The sequence below is a fragment of the Meles meles genome, chromosome 21 (genome assembly GCF_922984935.1).
Source record: "Meles meles chromosome 21, mMelMel3.1 paternal haplotype, whole genome shotgun sequence".
Classification (NCBI taxonomy): Eukaryota; Metazoa; Chordata; class Mammalia; order Carnivora; family Mustelidae; genus Meles; species Meles meles.
Genome location: NC_060086.1, coordinates 20,582,710 through 20,597,178, shown reverse-complemented (window position 1 = coordinate 20,597,178; position 14,469 = coordinate 20,582,710). Strand labels below are relative to the sequence as shown.

Here is a 14,469-nt window from a genome sequence, read left to right as displayed (position 1 = left end):
CTGGGCCCTTGGGGTCTGGGTTGGGCCACAGAAGAGACGCCGGAACAGCTACAGAGAAGAGGCGTGGGGAAAGCCACAGCCTTGTACCTGTCCCCTCCCTCTGACTGTGAGGTTCCCCAGCAGGGCTCGGAGACCCCCAAATCCCAGGCCGGAGTGCCCGGGAGGAGGATCCGATCCCCGCCGCCTGCCCACCCCGGGATCACTGCGGATCTCTAAGCCCCGCCCCTAAGGACAGGGGGAGGGGAAGGCCAGACAACCTACTCCCTCCCCCGCGCCCTCTCCGTGGGGGAGGGGCGTGAGGATGCGCGGGGGGCGGGGGGGAGGAGGGGGGAGGAGGAGGAGGGGGGGGAGGAGCGGCGTCGCCATGGCAACCAGGCGGGTGGTCCGGCAGGGCAGACCCGGGAGGAAAGCGAGAAGACCGCGGAGGAGGGAGGCGCCGCGGGCTCGGCGCGGGGGCAGGGGCGGGGCCCGGGGTCTCCGGGGAGTTGGGGAACACCGGGCAATTCTGGCCACTGGTTCCCGGTGGCGCAGGGAGCCCTGGTGTCTGCGAGTGTGTGCATGCGAAGTTCTCCGGGTTGGGTTAGTGCATGTGTGCGAGCGTGCGCACGTGGGCGCAGGCGTGTGCGCGGGAGTGCCTGTGGGTGGGTGGGTGGCTGGGTGTGTGTGCCCTCGCGTGCCGCCTGGACTGTGCCCGGCGGGCGCTGGCGGGAGACTCCCGCCCCCTCCCCAGCCTCCGGCCGCCCCTCCCCGCCCCCCGCCGCCTGCGCCGGCTGCTTCCTCGCCTCCAACTCGCTCACCCCCTCCTCCCGCACTTTCTCCTGCTCTCCCTCCCTCCCTCTTCGGCTCTCTGTGCCGGACTCCGCGCTCTTCTCGCTGGCCGCCGCGGGAGTCGCCGGCCGCCACCGCCCAGCCTGCACCTGCCGTCCCCCCAGTGCCTGGGCACCTGTTGGAGGCACAGACACAGGTGCAGAGGGCTGGGCCACCGGGGGTGTGAGGGGGAGGGAGGGCGTGTGCGGTAGCCTGTGAGCCCACGGGGTGTTTAGGTCCCTGGAGGCTGCAATTTCTGGCGCCTCTTGGAGAGCCGGTCTCAAGAGGAGGCATTCCGAGGCAGGGGTCTGCCCGAGGGAGAGGGGGCTACAGGGTGGGGGGGACCCGGCAGGCAGGCAGGTAGGCAGACAGATCCTGGGGCTGAATGAAGGGCCAGTGGGCTGTGGAAGCCTGGAGGGGTGGGTGACACGCGGCCCAGAGAGGCTCCTGGTGCAGAGGGATGGACAGAGCCTAAGACAGGCAGAGGAGGGGGCCTGCCGGGCTGCTTCAGAGGTTGGCAGGGCCCAGGGGCAGACCGTGTCCCAGGATGAGGGGCAGGGGCTGGGAAGATGGCATCAGGACTGTCCTAAGGTATGTGGGCATGGCCAACGGTGGGGACCAGGACCCACTGGGGAGTGGGCTGGGGACCCAGTCCTGGTGCAGCACAGCTGGGGGTCTGGGGCCCCCAGGCCTCCTGCGGGCCCACCCACTGGCCCAGACTGCCCTCTCCCTCCTCTCCCAGCACACCTGGGAAGGGAAGCCAGGGAGGGCCGCACCACCTGGGGAGGTCATCATCTGGCCCTCAGCCAGCTGCCAGCAGGTAGGGAGGAGGAGTCCCCCTGGGGCTCACGCTCTCTGGATCCTCCCGCCCGCAGCCAAGGGTGCTTGCTGCATGAGGGCCCGCAGAGGCGACCGCATGACCATCAACATCCAGGAGCACATGGCCATCAACGTGTGCCCCGGGCCCATCCGGCCCATCAGGCAGATCTCAGACTACTTCCCCCGCCTGGGACCAGGACCCGAAGGCGGGGGCAGGGATTTCAGGGAGGCCCCTGCCAGCCTTGCGCCTCTGGCTCTGGCCCCGCCTGCAGCCCTTCTTGGGGCCACCACGCCCGAGGACGGAGCCGAGGTGGACAGCTACGACTCGGATGATACCAGTGAGTCTGGGGGCTGGCAGGACCCCGGGGGGTTGGGGAGGGGAGCTGGGGCCCCGCTGGGCGTGTTGGGGGAGGCAGACTCTGCCTCCGCAGCTGCAGGCAGTGTGGAGATGACAGTTTCAGAAAGGCTCAATATTCAATATTTCTGCTGAGACGCTCAACCACCCACACAGCCCCTTGCGGCCCAGCCAGAGACCCAGACGCTCGTGTGCGCGCGCACACACACACTCACAGGCTGACAGACACCTTCCCCAGCCGCACAGCAGCCGGCCTGCCCACTGGTCTCACGCACACACACCTGTCTTTACACACTGACTTCATGCTAGTCTTCCCGCTTCTGCAGCCGCACTGGGCATGCTGGAGTTTGACCTTCTCTATGACCAGGCCTCCTGCACCCTCCACTGTAGCATCCTTAGAGCCAAGGTGGGTATCCCGGCCTCCCCAGCCCGTTTCCAGGTCCCCAGTTTGGGCCCCCTCCTCCTCCTCCTGGCCCCTGTCCCCCAGCACCTTTCTTCTTGACTCTCCGCACCCCGAGGATCCACTCTGCAGAGGGAGGGAGGGAAGGAGGCACACAGGGCTGGGAGCTTGCAGCCCTCTTCCCTCCCCCCGCCTCCCCTCCCCTGCAGGGCCTCAAGCCCATGGATTTCAATGGTCTGGCCGACCCCTATGTCAAGCTGCACCTGCTGCCGGGGGCCTGCAAGGTAACGGCTTCTTCTGTCCCTCAGCCTGACCTGGCTGGTGGACCTGTCCCCAACCTCCCCCTGCCTTCAGCCTCCGTGGGTCTGGGGGACGTGTCCTGAGAACCTTCATCTCCACACCTCAGGCCAATAAGCTCAAAACGAAGACTCAGAGGAACACGCTGAATCCCGTGTGGAACGAGGATCTGACGTACAGTGGGATCACAGACCAGGACATCACCCACAAGGTGCTCAGGTGCGGGCTCTGTTGTCTGTTGTCCCTGCTACCCAGGATCCCAGCTCAGCGCCTCCCGCGGGGGCGGTCGCTGCCACCTCCTTTGGTTGATCTGCCTCCCATTAAGGCCCTCCCACATGCCCTGGAGCAGTCACTGGTCCCCCATTCCCCCTCTTTGGCAGCAGGCAAAATGTTTCCCTGGCATTCCTGCCCTCCCAAGAATCTCCTCCTCCTGCTTCTCCAAGAGAAGATTGCCCACTCACTGCAGACTGGTCAGGGTCAAGACTCCTGACCTTGGCCTGTTGTGTCTCTTCCCTGGAGAGTGCTACCCGCTGTGCCTTCTCCTGGAAGCTTTCCCCGGTTGCCGAGAGCCCTCCTCATAGCCCCTGACAGGTCAGACCTATGTAGCAGAGGTCTGCAGATTCTGTTTCCTGCGCCACCCCAACAGCCAGTGCCAGGGAGTCAAGTCTTCAGGGACGGGAAACTTGCTGACTTGCTCCATCGTCCCAGGAGGTGGAGCCGTGGGGGCTGTGGTCCCTGACCGGATGGAAGGGCGCCACAGCACAGGCTTGTGAGGCCTTAAGCTGTGTTCTTGGCAATGGGGAAGCAGGTGGGGGGGAAGGGTTGGCATTGGGGGCCTCCAGGGGCGTCGTCAGGCTGGGTTTTGGAGATCACCGTGCTGGCTATGAGGCCAACTGGGGGCTCAGGGGGAGTGGGGGAAGACAGAGGCAGACCCCAGAAAGGCTGGCCCATCTTTCAGATGTGAGTGCAGGCCTGAGCAGCTGAGTGCTCACTGGGGCCCGGCCCTGGGCTATGCACTATGACATTCATTTCCCTTGATTCTGATAGGTATAGGGGCTGGGTACTCATAGCTCTGTTTTATAGATGGGAATTGAGGCACGGGGAGGTTAAGTGACTTAGCCAAGGTCACACGGTAGCTAGTAGGTGGCAGAGGTGGGAAATGAACAGTGCTCGGTGACAGAGTTCCTCAAGACCGTCAGGACAGAAGGGAGCACGGGAAGCTGCAGAAGGGGACGAATGGAACTAAAGACAATCATGTCTTAAAGATTTTATTTATGAGAGAGAGCAAGCGAGAACGAGGGCAAGTACACTCATGCACACAAGCAGGGGGAGAGGGAGAAGCAGGGAGCCCGATGCCGGGCTCGATCCCAGGACCCCGGGATCAGGACCTGAGCCAAAGGCAGAGGCTTAACTGACTGAGCCACCCGGGCGCCCCTGAAAGCAATCATTTCTTGATCGCTGGGCTCACGTGCCTCTCCCAGGCTGGTTCCCTGCTGCACGCAGACAAGGACAGGAGTGCGAGTGTGGGATCCTCTTCCGACCGCCCAGGGTTCCTCCAGGAGCTTCTGGCCCTTGCATACTGTGACCCACACCCCCAGTGCCTGCTCTGGGCACCATGTTCAGTTGGGTCCCGTCCCCAGGCTCTGAACGGAGGCAGCGGAGGGTGGTGGCCCTTGGCATTTGTGAGGGCTTTCTGAAGGAGCTGCTCAGGTTCTGATGGGCCAGGGCTGGCCTGGGAGGCTGGAGAGGGCGGGGCAGAGGAACAGGGCCAATGACAGCACCCTGTCACGCTCCAGGCCGGGCGCTCACCACACAGCCCGGGAAATGGGTGAGGTGCGGAGAAGTTGGGGCAGAGCTAGGACTGGCTTCAGGTGCTCAGAGTTCGGTTGGAGGGCCTTTCTGCCCGACCCGAGCAGACCCTGAGCCTGCAGTTCCCTGCCAGGATCTCCGTCTGTGACGAGGACAAGCTGAGCCACAACGAATTCATCGGGGAGATCCGAGTACCCCTCCGCCGCCTCAAGCCTTCTCAGAAGAAACATTTTAACATCTGCCTTGAGCGCCAGGTCCCGGTCTGTGTGGGGGCTGGTCTGGGGTGTTGGGGGGTGGGAGGTGGTGGCCCTGGGGAGGCCAGGTTTCCAGAACCTTCTCTCGGTCCCCTCAGCTGGCTTCCCCATCCTCCATGTCGGCGGCTCTGAGGGGCATCTCCTGCTACCTGAAGGAGGTGAGGTGCCTCCTGGGGGAGCAGGTGTGGGTGGGTGGCAGCGCGGCTGCAGGCTGAGCCCCGAGTCTGTTCCACAGCTGGAGCAGGCCGAGCAGGGGCCTGGCCTGCTGGAAGAGCGCGGCCGCATCCTGCTGAGTCTCAGCTACAGCTCTCGGCGCCGGGGCCTGCTGGTGGGCATCGTGCGCTGCGCCCACCTGGCCGCCATGGACGTCAACGGCTACTCGGACCCCTACGTCAAGACGTGAGCCCGCCCCGCCCTGGAGCCTCACCCCTGCACTGGCCTCCTGAGGGCCTGACCAGCCCCTGACCGACCCGCTCCCCGGCTCCACCTTCCTCCGCAGGTACCTGAGGCCTGACGTGGATAAGAAATCCAAGCACAAAACGTGTGTGAAGAAGAAGACTCTCAATCCGGAATTTAATGAGGTGAGCGGGGCAGGGCCCAGAAATTGGGGGTGACGGGTGGGGCACAGATGCCTGGGGCCTCACCGAATATGTGGCCTGCTCTGCCCCAGGACTTCTTCTACGAGATGGAGCTCTCGGCTCTGGCCACCAAGACCCTGGAAGTCACAGTCTGGGACTATGACATCGGAAAGTCCAACGACTTCATCGGTGAGGGAGAAGTGTGCTGGGTGGGGGCTGATGGGGGCGCGTGGGGGAGAGGGGGGCAGCTGGCAGAGAGCCCAGTCCTGACGGTGCCTGCCTCCCAGGTGGTGTGTCCCTGGGGCCCGGGGCCCGGGGCGAGGCCCGGAAGCACTGGAGCGACTGTCTGCAGCAGCCAGACGCAGCCCTGGAGCGCTGGCACACCCTGACCAGCGAGCTGCCCCCTGCCGCCGGGGCCCTGCCCTCTGCCTCGGCCTGAGCGCATGGCCCCCGCCCAGCACGGGCCCCGTGGGGCCGGAACCCCACCTTCGCACGAGTGTGTTGCACGTTTACACGGGGTGGACGCCCCGCCCCCCACGACCTGTCTTATTTTTGTGAGAGTCTGCGTGACCGTGGGTCTTTCTCGTGAGGGACCGTGGCGATCTGTGTTCACATACGCAAACTTCCTCCTGCCTGACTCGCTCCCACACAAATATGCAAACACCCTTCCTGTGTGCACCCGAAGGGGGCTGTTGCGCCTCCCTCCTGCCTCTCCAGGCTGCCCCGACCCCCTCGGCCCACAGGGAGGAGGTCGGATTCGGGGGGGTTCGGAGGAGGAGACGGTCTCCAAAAAAGAGAGGACAAAAAACAAAAACCACAAAAAAACAAAAACACAAAAAAAGAGCCACTCCTTTAATACAGAATCCTCGTTAAAAACCAACCAACCTAGCCCTGTACAGCTGCCCTTTTAAATGGGGAGACCACCGCGGGCTCTCTGCCTGTCCCAGAGCGGGCAGATACTCGTGGCCACTCATTTAAAGAACTGTCCCCTGGCTGGGGCCAGGATAGGAGGGCAGGGCCTCTGCCCTGCCCCACAGGGACCCACCTCTCTGTGGGGGGGGGGACATTCGTGCATGTTTACGCCTCTTCTGATCGTGTCAGCGGCCGCGGCATGGCAACTGGGCGCCAATAAACGTCTCTGCGGAAGCAGGGGGCTCATGTGTGCTGACTTCGGGCACAGGGTGGGGGCCCGGCAGAGAGGGGGTCACTCCGGGATGTCGATCACCAGGTCGTCGTCCCCGTCCAGGGCGTCGTCCCCGCTGCCCGCATCGCTGAACATCTGCCGAGGGACGGCGCTCAGGATCGTGGGAGGGGGCATCTTGGGGGGGGGCAAGGGGGCCAGGGCCGCCCCCACCCCGGCCCCAGAACCCCGGCCCGGGAAGGTCAGCGGCCCTCCCACGGGGCAGTCGGGGGGTCCCACCGCCATCTGCAGCAGGGGAAGAAACACAGGGAGGGCTGGTCAGGGAGGCACTGGACCTCCGGGAGGCTGGCAGGGCCTCTTCCTGCAGCCCTGGGGGACAGGGAAGGGGACGAAGGCTCATGCCAGCCAATGCTGGGATCGGGGCTGGGGCCCTGCCTCACCTCAGCCCCTTGAGTCTCAACCCAGCAAGTGCCTATAGGTGAGGGGTGGTGATGGAGGTGGTGATGAGCGGGGGGGGGGTGGGGTGGTGGGGGGGGTCTCACAGGACACCAGGAGGGGAAGGCCGGGCTGCCCTCTCCAGGGAGGCACGTTGGCTGCCGGGTGAGAGCACTGGGAGCCGGTCAGAGTTGGCCTGCAGTGCCGGCCTGCCGGCCTCTGACCCCACTTGGCAGCACTGGCCTCCTCTCCCTTCTACTTCAGGACTCACTGGTGAGGTGGAGGGTGTCCTAGGTCTTCGCCCCACCCGCCGGGGGAGGCCTCTACCTCTTGTATCTTGGACAGGCCCCTCCTTGGGATCCCCGCAGCCACTGGCCTAGGCCAGGCTCTCTTCTCGGCTCACCTGGGCTACGGTACCAGTCTCCTAACTGGACTCCCTGCCTTCAGCCTCTCCCAGAGCCAGCTCCTCCTCCACACTGCAGCCCGAGCGCGCTCTCTAAAACACAGACCTGAGCGCGTCACTCCTCCACGCGAGGGATAGGCGGGAAGGCGCACCTGAGAACAGGCCAGTCCCTCCACCTGGAGTGTCCTTTTCTAGTCACCGAAAGTCTCGCTTTGTCCCCTGAGGTTCGGAAGTGGCCTCTGTCCGGCCCAACCCTCCAGCCCCCACCTCCTGCCAGGTGTGAGTCCACCCCCCCTCACCCCAAGAGAGCTCTGTGGACCCCAACTGGGAACCTGGGAGGGAGGGGAGGGCACGGCCAATGAAGACCCTGAGCCACAGGCCTGCTGGGTCCCCACCAGGCAGGTCCCGTCTGCGCTTGCTTGTGTCTTTGCCAAGGCCCTGGGCCCCCTTTCACACCTTCCGCCCTCATAGCCTCAGGTCTGCCTCTCCAGGAGCCCCCAGCCCTGAGGCTTGTCCTTGGGATGGTGGCAGGCCAGTGCCTCCAGGTACAAGAGTCAGCCAGGACCAGCGACAGACAGGAGGCCCAGCTCGAAGAGGACAGACCCTCTTCTCTGGCTACCACCCACCCTGCCTGGCCTTCCTCAACAGCTTCTGCGTGACCAAGAGCAGCTCCCATTCAGCTCCAGGCACTGGGCCTGTGTGTTTTGTCTCCCTGAACTCACTTTACTCTACCCCCACCCCACCCAACAGAGGAGGAAGCTGAGGCTCAGAAGGGAAAATGACTTGCCCAAGGTCACACGGGGAGTGTGTGGAGGACTCAAGCCCACTCTGACTGAGGCCCAGGCCCTTAACAGACCTGCTCCTGTCTTCACGGCTGTCCCTTGTCTCCCCAGACCGAGCCACCCAGGAACTTCAGTGACCCCCACCCCTTTATAAGGACCTTCTGGCTCTGGGCTCCCAGGCCTCTGTGATCCCTCCCTCACCCTCTGATTCTTCCCGCAATCCTTCTCCCTCCTCCTCAGTCCTGCACGAACAATACTTCTGCCATGTCCCTGTCTTCCTTTCACTCCTGTTAAGCCTGAAATTTCCAAATCTCATCTCCCCTGGGCTCAAATGTTACCTCTTCTTTGAGGCCTTCCCTGATTGACTCCTTCCTCCACCACAGCAACTGATCTGGCCCGTCTCTCAACCAACCAAACTTTTCCCTCCTTGATGGCCACAACTCTGCTCCCCGTCCCCTCGACGCAGGACCCACACCTCAGGAAACCTCACACCACCACACCACCCCCATGCCACACCTCCGCCCAGCACCCACTCCAGGCTTCACAGCCCCTGGCTTGCCACACCATCCCAGCTCTACAGGCCAGAAGCAAACCCCTACCGAGGAGAGTGCAGGGCCAAGGTCACACAGAGGGTAAGAGGCAGGGCTGGGATCTGAACTCCAGAACCTGCACTCCTCACCACCACAAACGTGACCTCCCATTTTGCCCTCAGCTTCTGTCTACCCAGCTTGAAAGCTACCCTGTCTAGTCCCAATTCCACTTTGACTCCGAGCTGTGAGGGTGCTGTGCCGCCCGAGCCCTCCTCTCTCCCAGGGCTCAGCACACAGGCCTCTTCCCCGCTCCATCCGCGTTTTCCCCCAGTCACGCGCGGCTCCATGCTGAGGACTTCAAAACGTGCATCCCACGAGCCCCAGGCTCCTGGTGTCTCACTGGCCTTTCCAGACAGCATGTTCCAATTTGTCTTCCCTCCCAAAGCTGCTCGCCCCGCGTCTCAGAGAGAGGCCATCCCACTCCTTCCGTTGCTCAGGCCCCCACACCCTGGAGCTGCCCCGGGCTTCGTGCCTTCCTGCAGCCCGCGCTGGCCTGCCCAGGGCTCCATCTCTGAAATCGATGCTCCCCACCTGCTTCCCTGCGGGGCCCTCCTCAGAGGTCCCCCCACTTCCATTTCTGACCAGCAGTCAGTCCCGTAAGGCAGAGCAGACTCTTCTGTGCCCGACCTTCTGCAACGGTTCCCCGGTTTCACTCACAGAGCAAGCAAAGTTTCTGTGACACGGAGAGGGCACTCCATGACCTTGCCTCTTGGTTATCTCTCTGACCTGCTCACCACCGCCCCCCCAACCCTTCCCTTATCTCCCACCACACTGGCCTCCTTCCTGGTGGCCCTCCTCGAGGCCTCTGCACCGCCTGCTCTCCTTGAAACACCTGTTTAGGGAGCCAAGTGGTCATTTCTCGTTTCTTTGACGCCTCTGACCCAGGAACGTCCCAGACTGCGCACCCCAAAACACTGGCACCGGCACCTAGCTCCAGAGTAGTCTGGAGCGCCCCTGCCCCCACTCTACCTGGCCCCATTTCTCGGCCCTGGCCCCCACTTATCTTGCTGTTTCCACCTCTCTTGCTAGCATGGGGGCTCCGTGACGGCGGGGCTGCCGCCTCTGCAGCACCTAGAACAGTGCCTGGCACGCAGCACGTGTTCCCGAAATACCGGTTCGTTACGCGCAGTTTGGTTACTCAGTTACACACGCAGAGACCTGGAGGGTCACAGAGACCTGCTCAAGGTCACGTGGCTTTTAACTGGTGCAGCCTTGACTCCAGCTCCCATGGCTCTGCCTGTGCTCTGGGGCTGCCCAGCATCACAGACCACATGGGTCTTCACTCTTGAGTGCCCCAAGGCTGGTCCTGGCCTCATTCTTCTCTACTTCAAGCCTGGGGGCCAGGACGTTTCTGACCCACCCCTTGGCGCCTAGCCCTGGCTTGGGCCCCCCCGCAGCCCCAAATCGATCCTTGGAAGTTCCTGGACAGGCCCCAGCCCGTCTTGAGCCTCCCTCGGATGGCCGTCCTCCTGCCATTCCGGCCCCTCCCTGACATCCCCCGATTAGGGTACCTTGAGTTTCCGGGGCAGGCGGGGCCGTTTCTCCCGCTTGGGCCTCAGGGGGCTGGGCTCGGGCAGCTGCAGGGCCAGGTAGTCGGAAGGGAATGGGGGGTAGGAGGGAGAAGCCAGCTGCAGGCGGGAGTGGGGGGATGGAGATGGGAAATGGAGTGGATGGGGTTGGGGGCGGGAGGGAAGAAACGCAAACAGGAGGAGGAATGGAAAAACAAGAGGTGGTGATGAGTGTGGCTCCTGAGAACAGAAGGGGAGGGGACAGCAGCAGGACTGTGTCCTGAGCTCTGCTCTCCTCAGTCGCACCTGTCCCCCATTCCTACACCAGAGAGAAGCGGGCAGCCCCGACGCACACCCCTCCAACGGACGCTTGCTGGCCACACCCAGACAGACGTCCCCGGAGTCGGGCCGGCCTCCTGCTGAGGCCTGTCTGCCCAATGATGCCCACCTCACTCCCAGGTGGCTCAGTTACTGCCTCCCGCCCTTGACCGCCAACTCACCGAGCTCAGGTACGGGGAGGGGGCTGTGGAGGCCTGAAGGGGAAACCCCGCTGAAGGAGGCAGGGAGAGGCTGGAGGGGGAGGGGGCACCACCCAGCGGAGGGCTTCTCTTCCTGGAGAAAGGACAGGGGACGGGGGCGGGGTGGGGTCAGAGGCAGCTATGAGGCCCAGGTGCCCCAGCCCACCCCCGCCCCCCGCAGGAGGAGGATGGCTTCTTCTCACCTCTTAGGGACTGGCGTGTCGGACAGCTTGGGTGTTCCCTCTGTCTCGCTGTTATCTGAAGATGCGGTGGCATCTGAGTCTGTGAGGGGGGAGGGCTGGTCAGAGGAAGGGCTGGGGCTCTGGCCTACCCCTGAGAGGTGCTATCTCAGCTCTGTGGAAGGGCCCAGGGCACCGATGTGCTCTTCTGGGGAGGCCCACAGCTTCCTGAGATGTCCTCGACGACTTCCTGGCTGGACTCCTCCCTCACAACACATCTGTCAAGCACTTAACTGTGTGCTAGGCTCTGGAAAGTTCACTGCTGCTCTCTGTGTTCCTAACCATCTGAGGAGGAAGGTGAGAGCATCACGTCCTTTTTGCAGATGAGGTCACCGAGCCTGAGAGAGTAAGGTGTAGAGCTGGGACTTGAAACCCCATCTCTGGCTCATTGACCATCTTCTGCCAATGAGTCTCTCAAGCTGCCTTCAGGTCCTGCTTCTGCTCCACTCCCCAGGTCCAGGGTCTGGCTAAGCTACCCCTCACATCTCTCCTATGTTTATCCACGCTCCGTATCCCAACGACCCCCAGCTCAGGCCGCCATCTCATAATTGCCAGCTCAGCAATCTCATCTCTCCTGCCACCCACTGTCTATGCAAAATCCAGAACCATCTATCTGGAAAGCTGATCCCAGCCTTCCTGGTGACGTCCCCTACTGCCTGCAAGCCTTCAGAGGGCTTCTTAATCTGGTCTCAACCTACCTTTCTGGTCTCTTGACCGAACTGTACTCTTTCTTCACATCATTACCTCTAAAAAGAAATTTATCTCCCAGTTCTTCACCTCTACCTAGAAAACCCATCGTCCATTTCACAAATAACTGATACCCGGGATATAGGCTGTCCCTGGTTTCTCTGCTCAGATCCTCAAAATTAAACACCGCCTCTCTGAGAAGTCTTCCAGAATCCCTTCAGGCTCAGTTACTTGCTGGCTCTTCCCAAAACTCTCCGCTCTCACTTGTCGGGGCTCTCCTCACACTGTGCTGAGATGTGTCATGTGTGGGTGTCTCTCTGACCAGACGGTGGGCTTTTCCAGGCTACGAGTTGTGGTTTACGTCTCTGGCTCTCACTCAAGATTTATCCCACTCTGACCATGAACGTGCTGTTTTTCTCATGGCTCCTGTCCTGACATCCCCTTCAAACAGGAAGTTACCTGGAAGACCTCAGGGAAGGAACAGGCAGGCAGTGAGAAGCAAGACTAAAAGCCAAACAGTTTGTCTTGACCTACATGAGCTGGCTTCCCGCCCATTTCTCTGACCTCACCTACCATCCCATTGTACGTAAACTCATGGCCATTGGATATTCCAATAAAACGTTATTTACAAAAACAAGCAGGCTGGCTGTTGTCCGCAGATCCCGCTCCAGACCAGTGTTTAAAGGCACCGTGGGGAGAGGTGATTGTATGTGTCATGGGTTATGAGGACCCCAGGCTGGAATCAGACCACAAAAGCCCACCTTAGCACTTTTTCAAACTGTGGGTCTCAACCCCTCAGTGGGTCACGAAGTCAACTTGTTAGTTTGCAACTAGCATTAAGCTTTAAAAAAAAAAAAAAAAAAGTAAAGGAAAAAACCAGTCTAAAAACCATCAGAACAAATGACATACGATGACCTTAACGTTTCATTCTCTTGTCTCATAAGCAAGTATGCCTGCAGGGCCCTGGTCTCACACGATAAGAAGTGCTTAAAGCAAAGTCTGGAAATGCTGCCTTCCATGCTTCAGCCCTTCTGCTCTGCAGACAACCTGGTCCCTTCTCACCTCGGGGCGTCTACACTGGCCATCTCCTCTCCCTGGAAATCTCTTACTTGTATCTTCACAAGATGGATTTCTGCTTCTTACCTAGGTCCCGGCTCAAACTTTCTTTCCTGAGAAAGGTTTTTCTGGAGCGCTCTACTGACAGTCACCTGCTTTTGCCTCGCTTGCAAACTAAGAACGGCTTTTACGTTTTTAAAAGTGGGGTGGGGGCAGTGGACTCAAAGGAAAAATACTACTTAGGACATGTGGAAATCACATGAAATTCAAATTCCAGTGTCCATAAAGTTTTATTGAAACACACCCATGCTCATTTATTTACATATCACCTATGGCTATTTTGGCACTACCAGAGCAGAACTGGGTAGTTGTGAGAGTTCTGCAAAGCCTGAAATATTTTTTATCTGGCCCTTTACAGAAAAAGTCTATCAACCCCTCCTCTACTCCGAACACTACTACACAACCCTGATTATATTCCTTTCAAATCTAAGATTCTAGTTTCTTTGCTTTCCTGTTACCCCCAGCCGGAATGCAAGTTCCACTGTACCCCCTGTGCAAAGCAATAAATACTCCAGGAAAAGAATGGTAGAGGTGAGGGGCAAGGGAGGTTTTATCAGCCTCCAAAGCCTATAAAGAGGGGCCCATGAAGCTTGCTGAAGTGCCAGAAGCCACGTCCTCCACCAAGTTTTCATGACCTTGCTCACCAGAAGAATCTTCATCCACGTTCTCGTACTGCAGAAGGCGGTCTAGGAGGAAACTAAGGGAAGAGGCGGGGAGAACAAGATATTTATTCCCAGCTCAGCAACGTTCTCCCGGACCCTGCCCCTTCTAGCTGGCCGGCAGGATCCTCTCACCAGCCCCAAGTCCAGCGCCATGCACTTGTGTCTCAATTGGAAGGATGGGGTCGGAATGTAGATCCACAGGAGCCACATCGCCCGCAGACATTCCTCCCTACCCCCCCCCCCGCCCCCCCGTGTCCCACCTCTTATCCCGGGACACTTTCAGCAACTTCCTCTGCGCCTTCCTCAGCTCCTCCTGGAAGCACTCGTGTTCCTGTATTATAGGCAAGGTGGACGCTCAGCCAACGGCCATCCGTAAAGGGGCCCGGAACCCGGCGACAGCTGACTCCTGCTCCCTTTACACGTGGGTAAACTGAGGTCCTACCAGCTCCAGGCCCCAACCCCCACAACCTCTCATCCCAGCACTCACGTAGATGAGGAACTTGAGCTTCCGCTTCAGGTTCCGGTATTTCTTCTTGTAGTCCACTTCGCCGTCCGCCGGCCCGTTCATGACCTGCTCCGGGAGCAGCGCCCAGCAGCAATCGGGCGTCCGGCTACCCAGAGCCTGTACAGCCCGGCCTCTCACGCCTCCGCTTCCGGAGACTCCGTAAGGCTGTGGCCGCCGGGACTACAGCTCCCAGCGTACCCCGCGCCCAAAGGCTCTAAACCACAAAGGCTGCCCTCTTAGGAACACCAGGAAAAGAGAGTAGCTTCCAGGAGCTACGCGGAAGATGGCGCCGCAGCGACGCGATGATGTCATAAAGATGGCGGACGCCGGAGGTACCTTTACAGAGTCTGGATGTACTTAGCAATCGCAGGCCACAGCTTTCCCCCCAGGGATTCCTAGTCTTCAGCGAGGATATCCTTTTCCATCTGTCTTTCGAAATCACAGCGGCCTACCTAGTGCCAGTGACCACGGACGGAGGCAGTGTCGCGGATTGATTACGTTACACCCGAGGGTTGCCGGCGCCGAGTCGGTTTCTAATGAGAACTTTAAAAAACGACTGACCCT

At 60.9% G+C, this 14,469-nt stretch overlaps 2 protein-coding genes across 5 annotated transcripts; one reads left to right on the top strand and one right to left on the bottom strand.

The window, feature by feature from the left end:
- The first annotated feature begins 783 nt into the window (after window positions 1-783).
- Window positions 784-6,198, top strand: DOC2A (double C2 domain alpha). Its single transcript, XM_045994326.1, has 11 exons — window positions 784-964; window positions 1,683-1,964; window positions 2,308-2,387; window positions 2,591-2,665; window positions 2,788-2,897; window positions 4,621-4,747; window positions 4,840-4,899; window positions 4,977-5,140; window positions 5,241-5,322; window positions 5,412-5,508; window positions 5,607-6,198. Exons 2-11 carry the CDS (start codon window positions 1,700-1,702, stop codon window positions 5,756-5,758), a joined length of 1,212 nt encoding a protein of 403 aa, XP_045850282.1. The 5' UTR covers window positions 784-964; window positions 1,683-1,699; the 3' UTR covers window positions 5,759-6,198.
- Window positions 6,149-14,023, bottom strand: INO80E (INO80 complex subunit E). Of its 4 annotated transcripts, XM_045994339.1 has the most exons (8): window positions 13,888-14,023; window positions 13,661-13,731; window positions 13,383-13,435; window positions 10,900-10,978; window positions 10,679-10,790; window positions 10,182-10,298; window positions 7,299-7,391; window positions 6,613-6,745 (listed from the first exon to the last, which is right to left on the bottom strand). In XM_045994339.1, exons 1-7 carry the CDS (start codon window positions 13,966-13,968, stop codon window positions 7,320-7,322), a joined length of 585 nt encoding a protein of 194 aa, XP_045850295.1. In that variant the 5' UTR covers window positions 13,969-14,023; the 3' UTR covers window positions 6,613-6,745; window positions 7,299-7,319. The 4 variants fall into 4 exon arrangements, with proteins under 4 accessions (XP_045850292.1, XP_045850293.1, XP_045850295.1 ...); XM_045994336.1 differs by lacking the exon at window positions 7,299-7,391 and having other exon boundaries at window positions 6,149-6,745; XM_045994338.1 differs by lacking the exon at window positions 6,613-6,745 and having other exon boundaries at window positions 6,762-7,391.
- Between the last annotated feature and the right edge of the window lie 446 nt (window positions 14,024-14,469).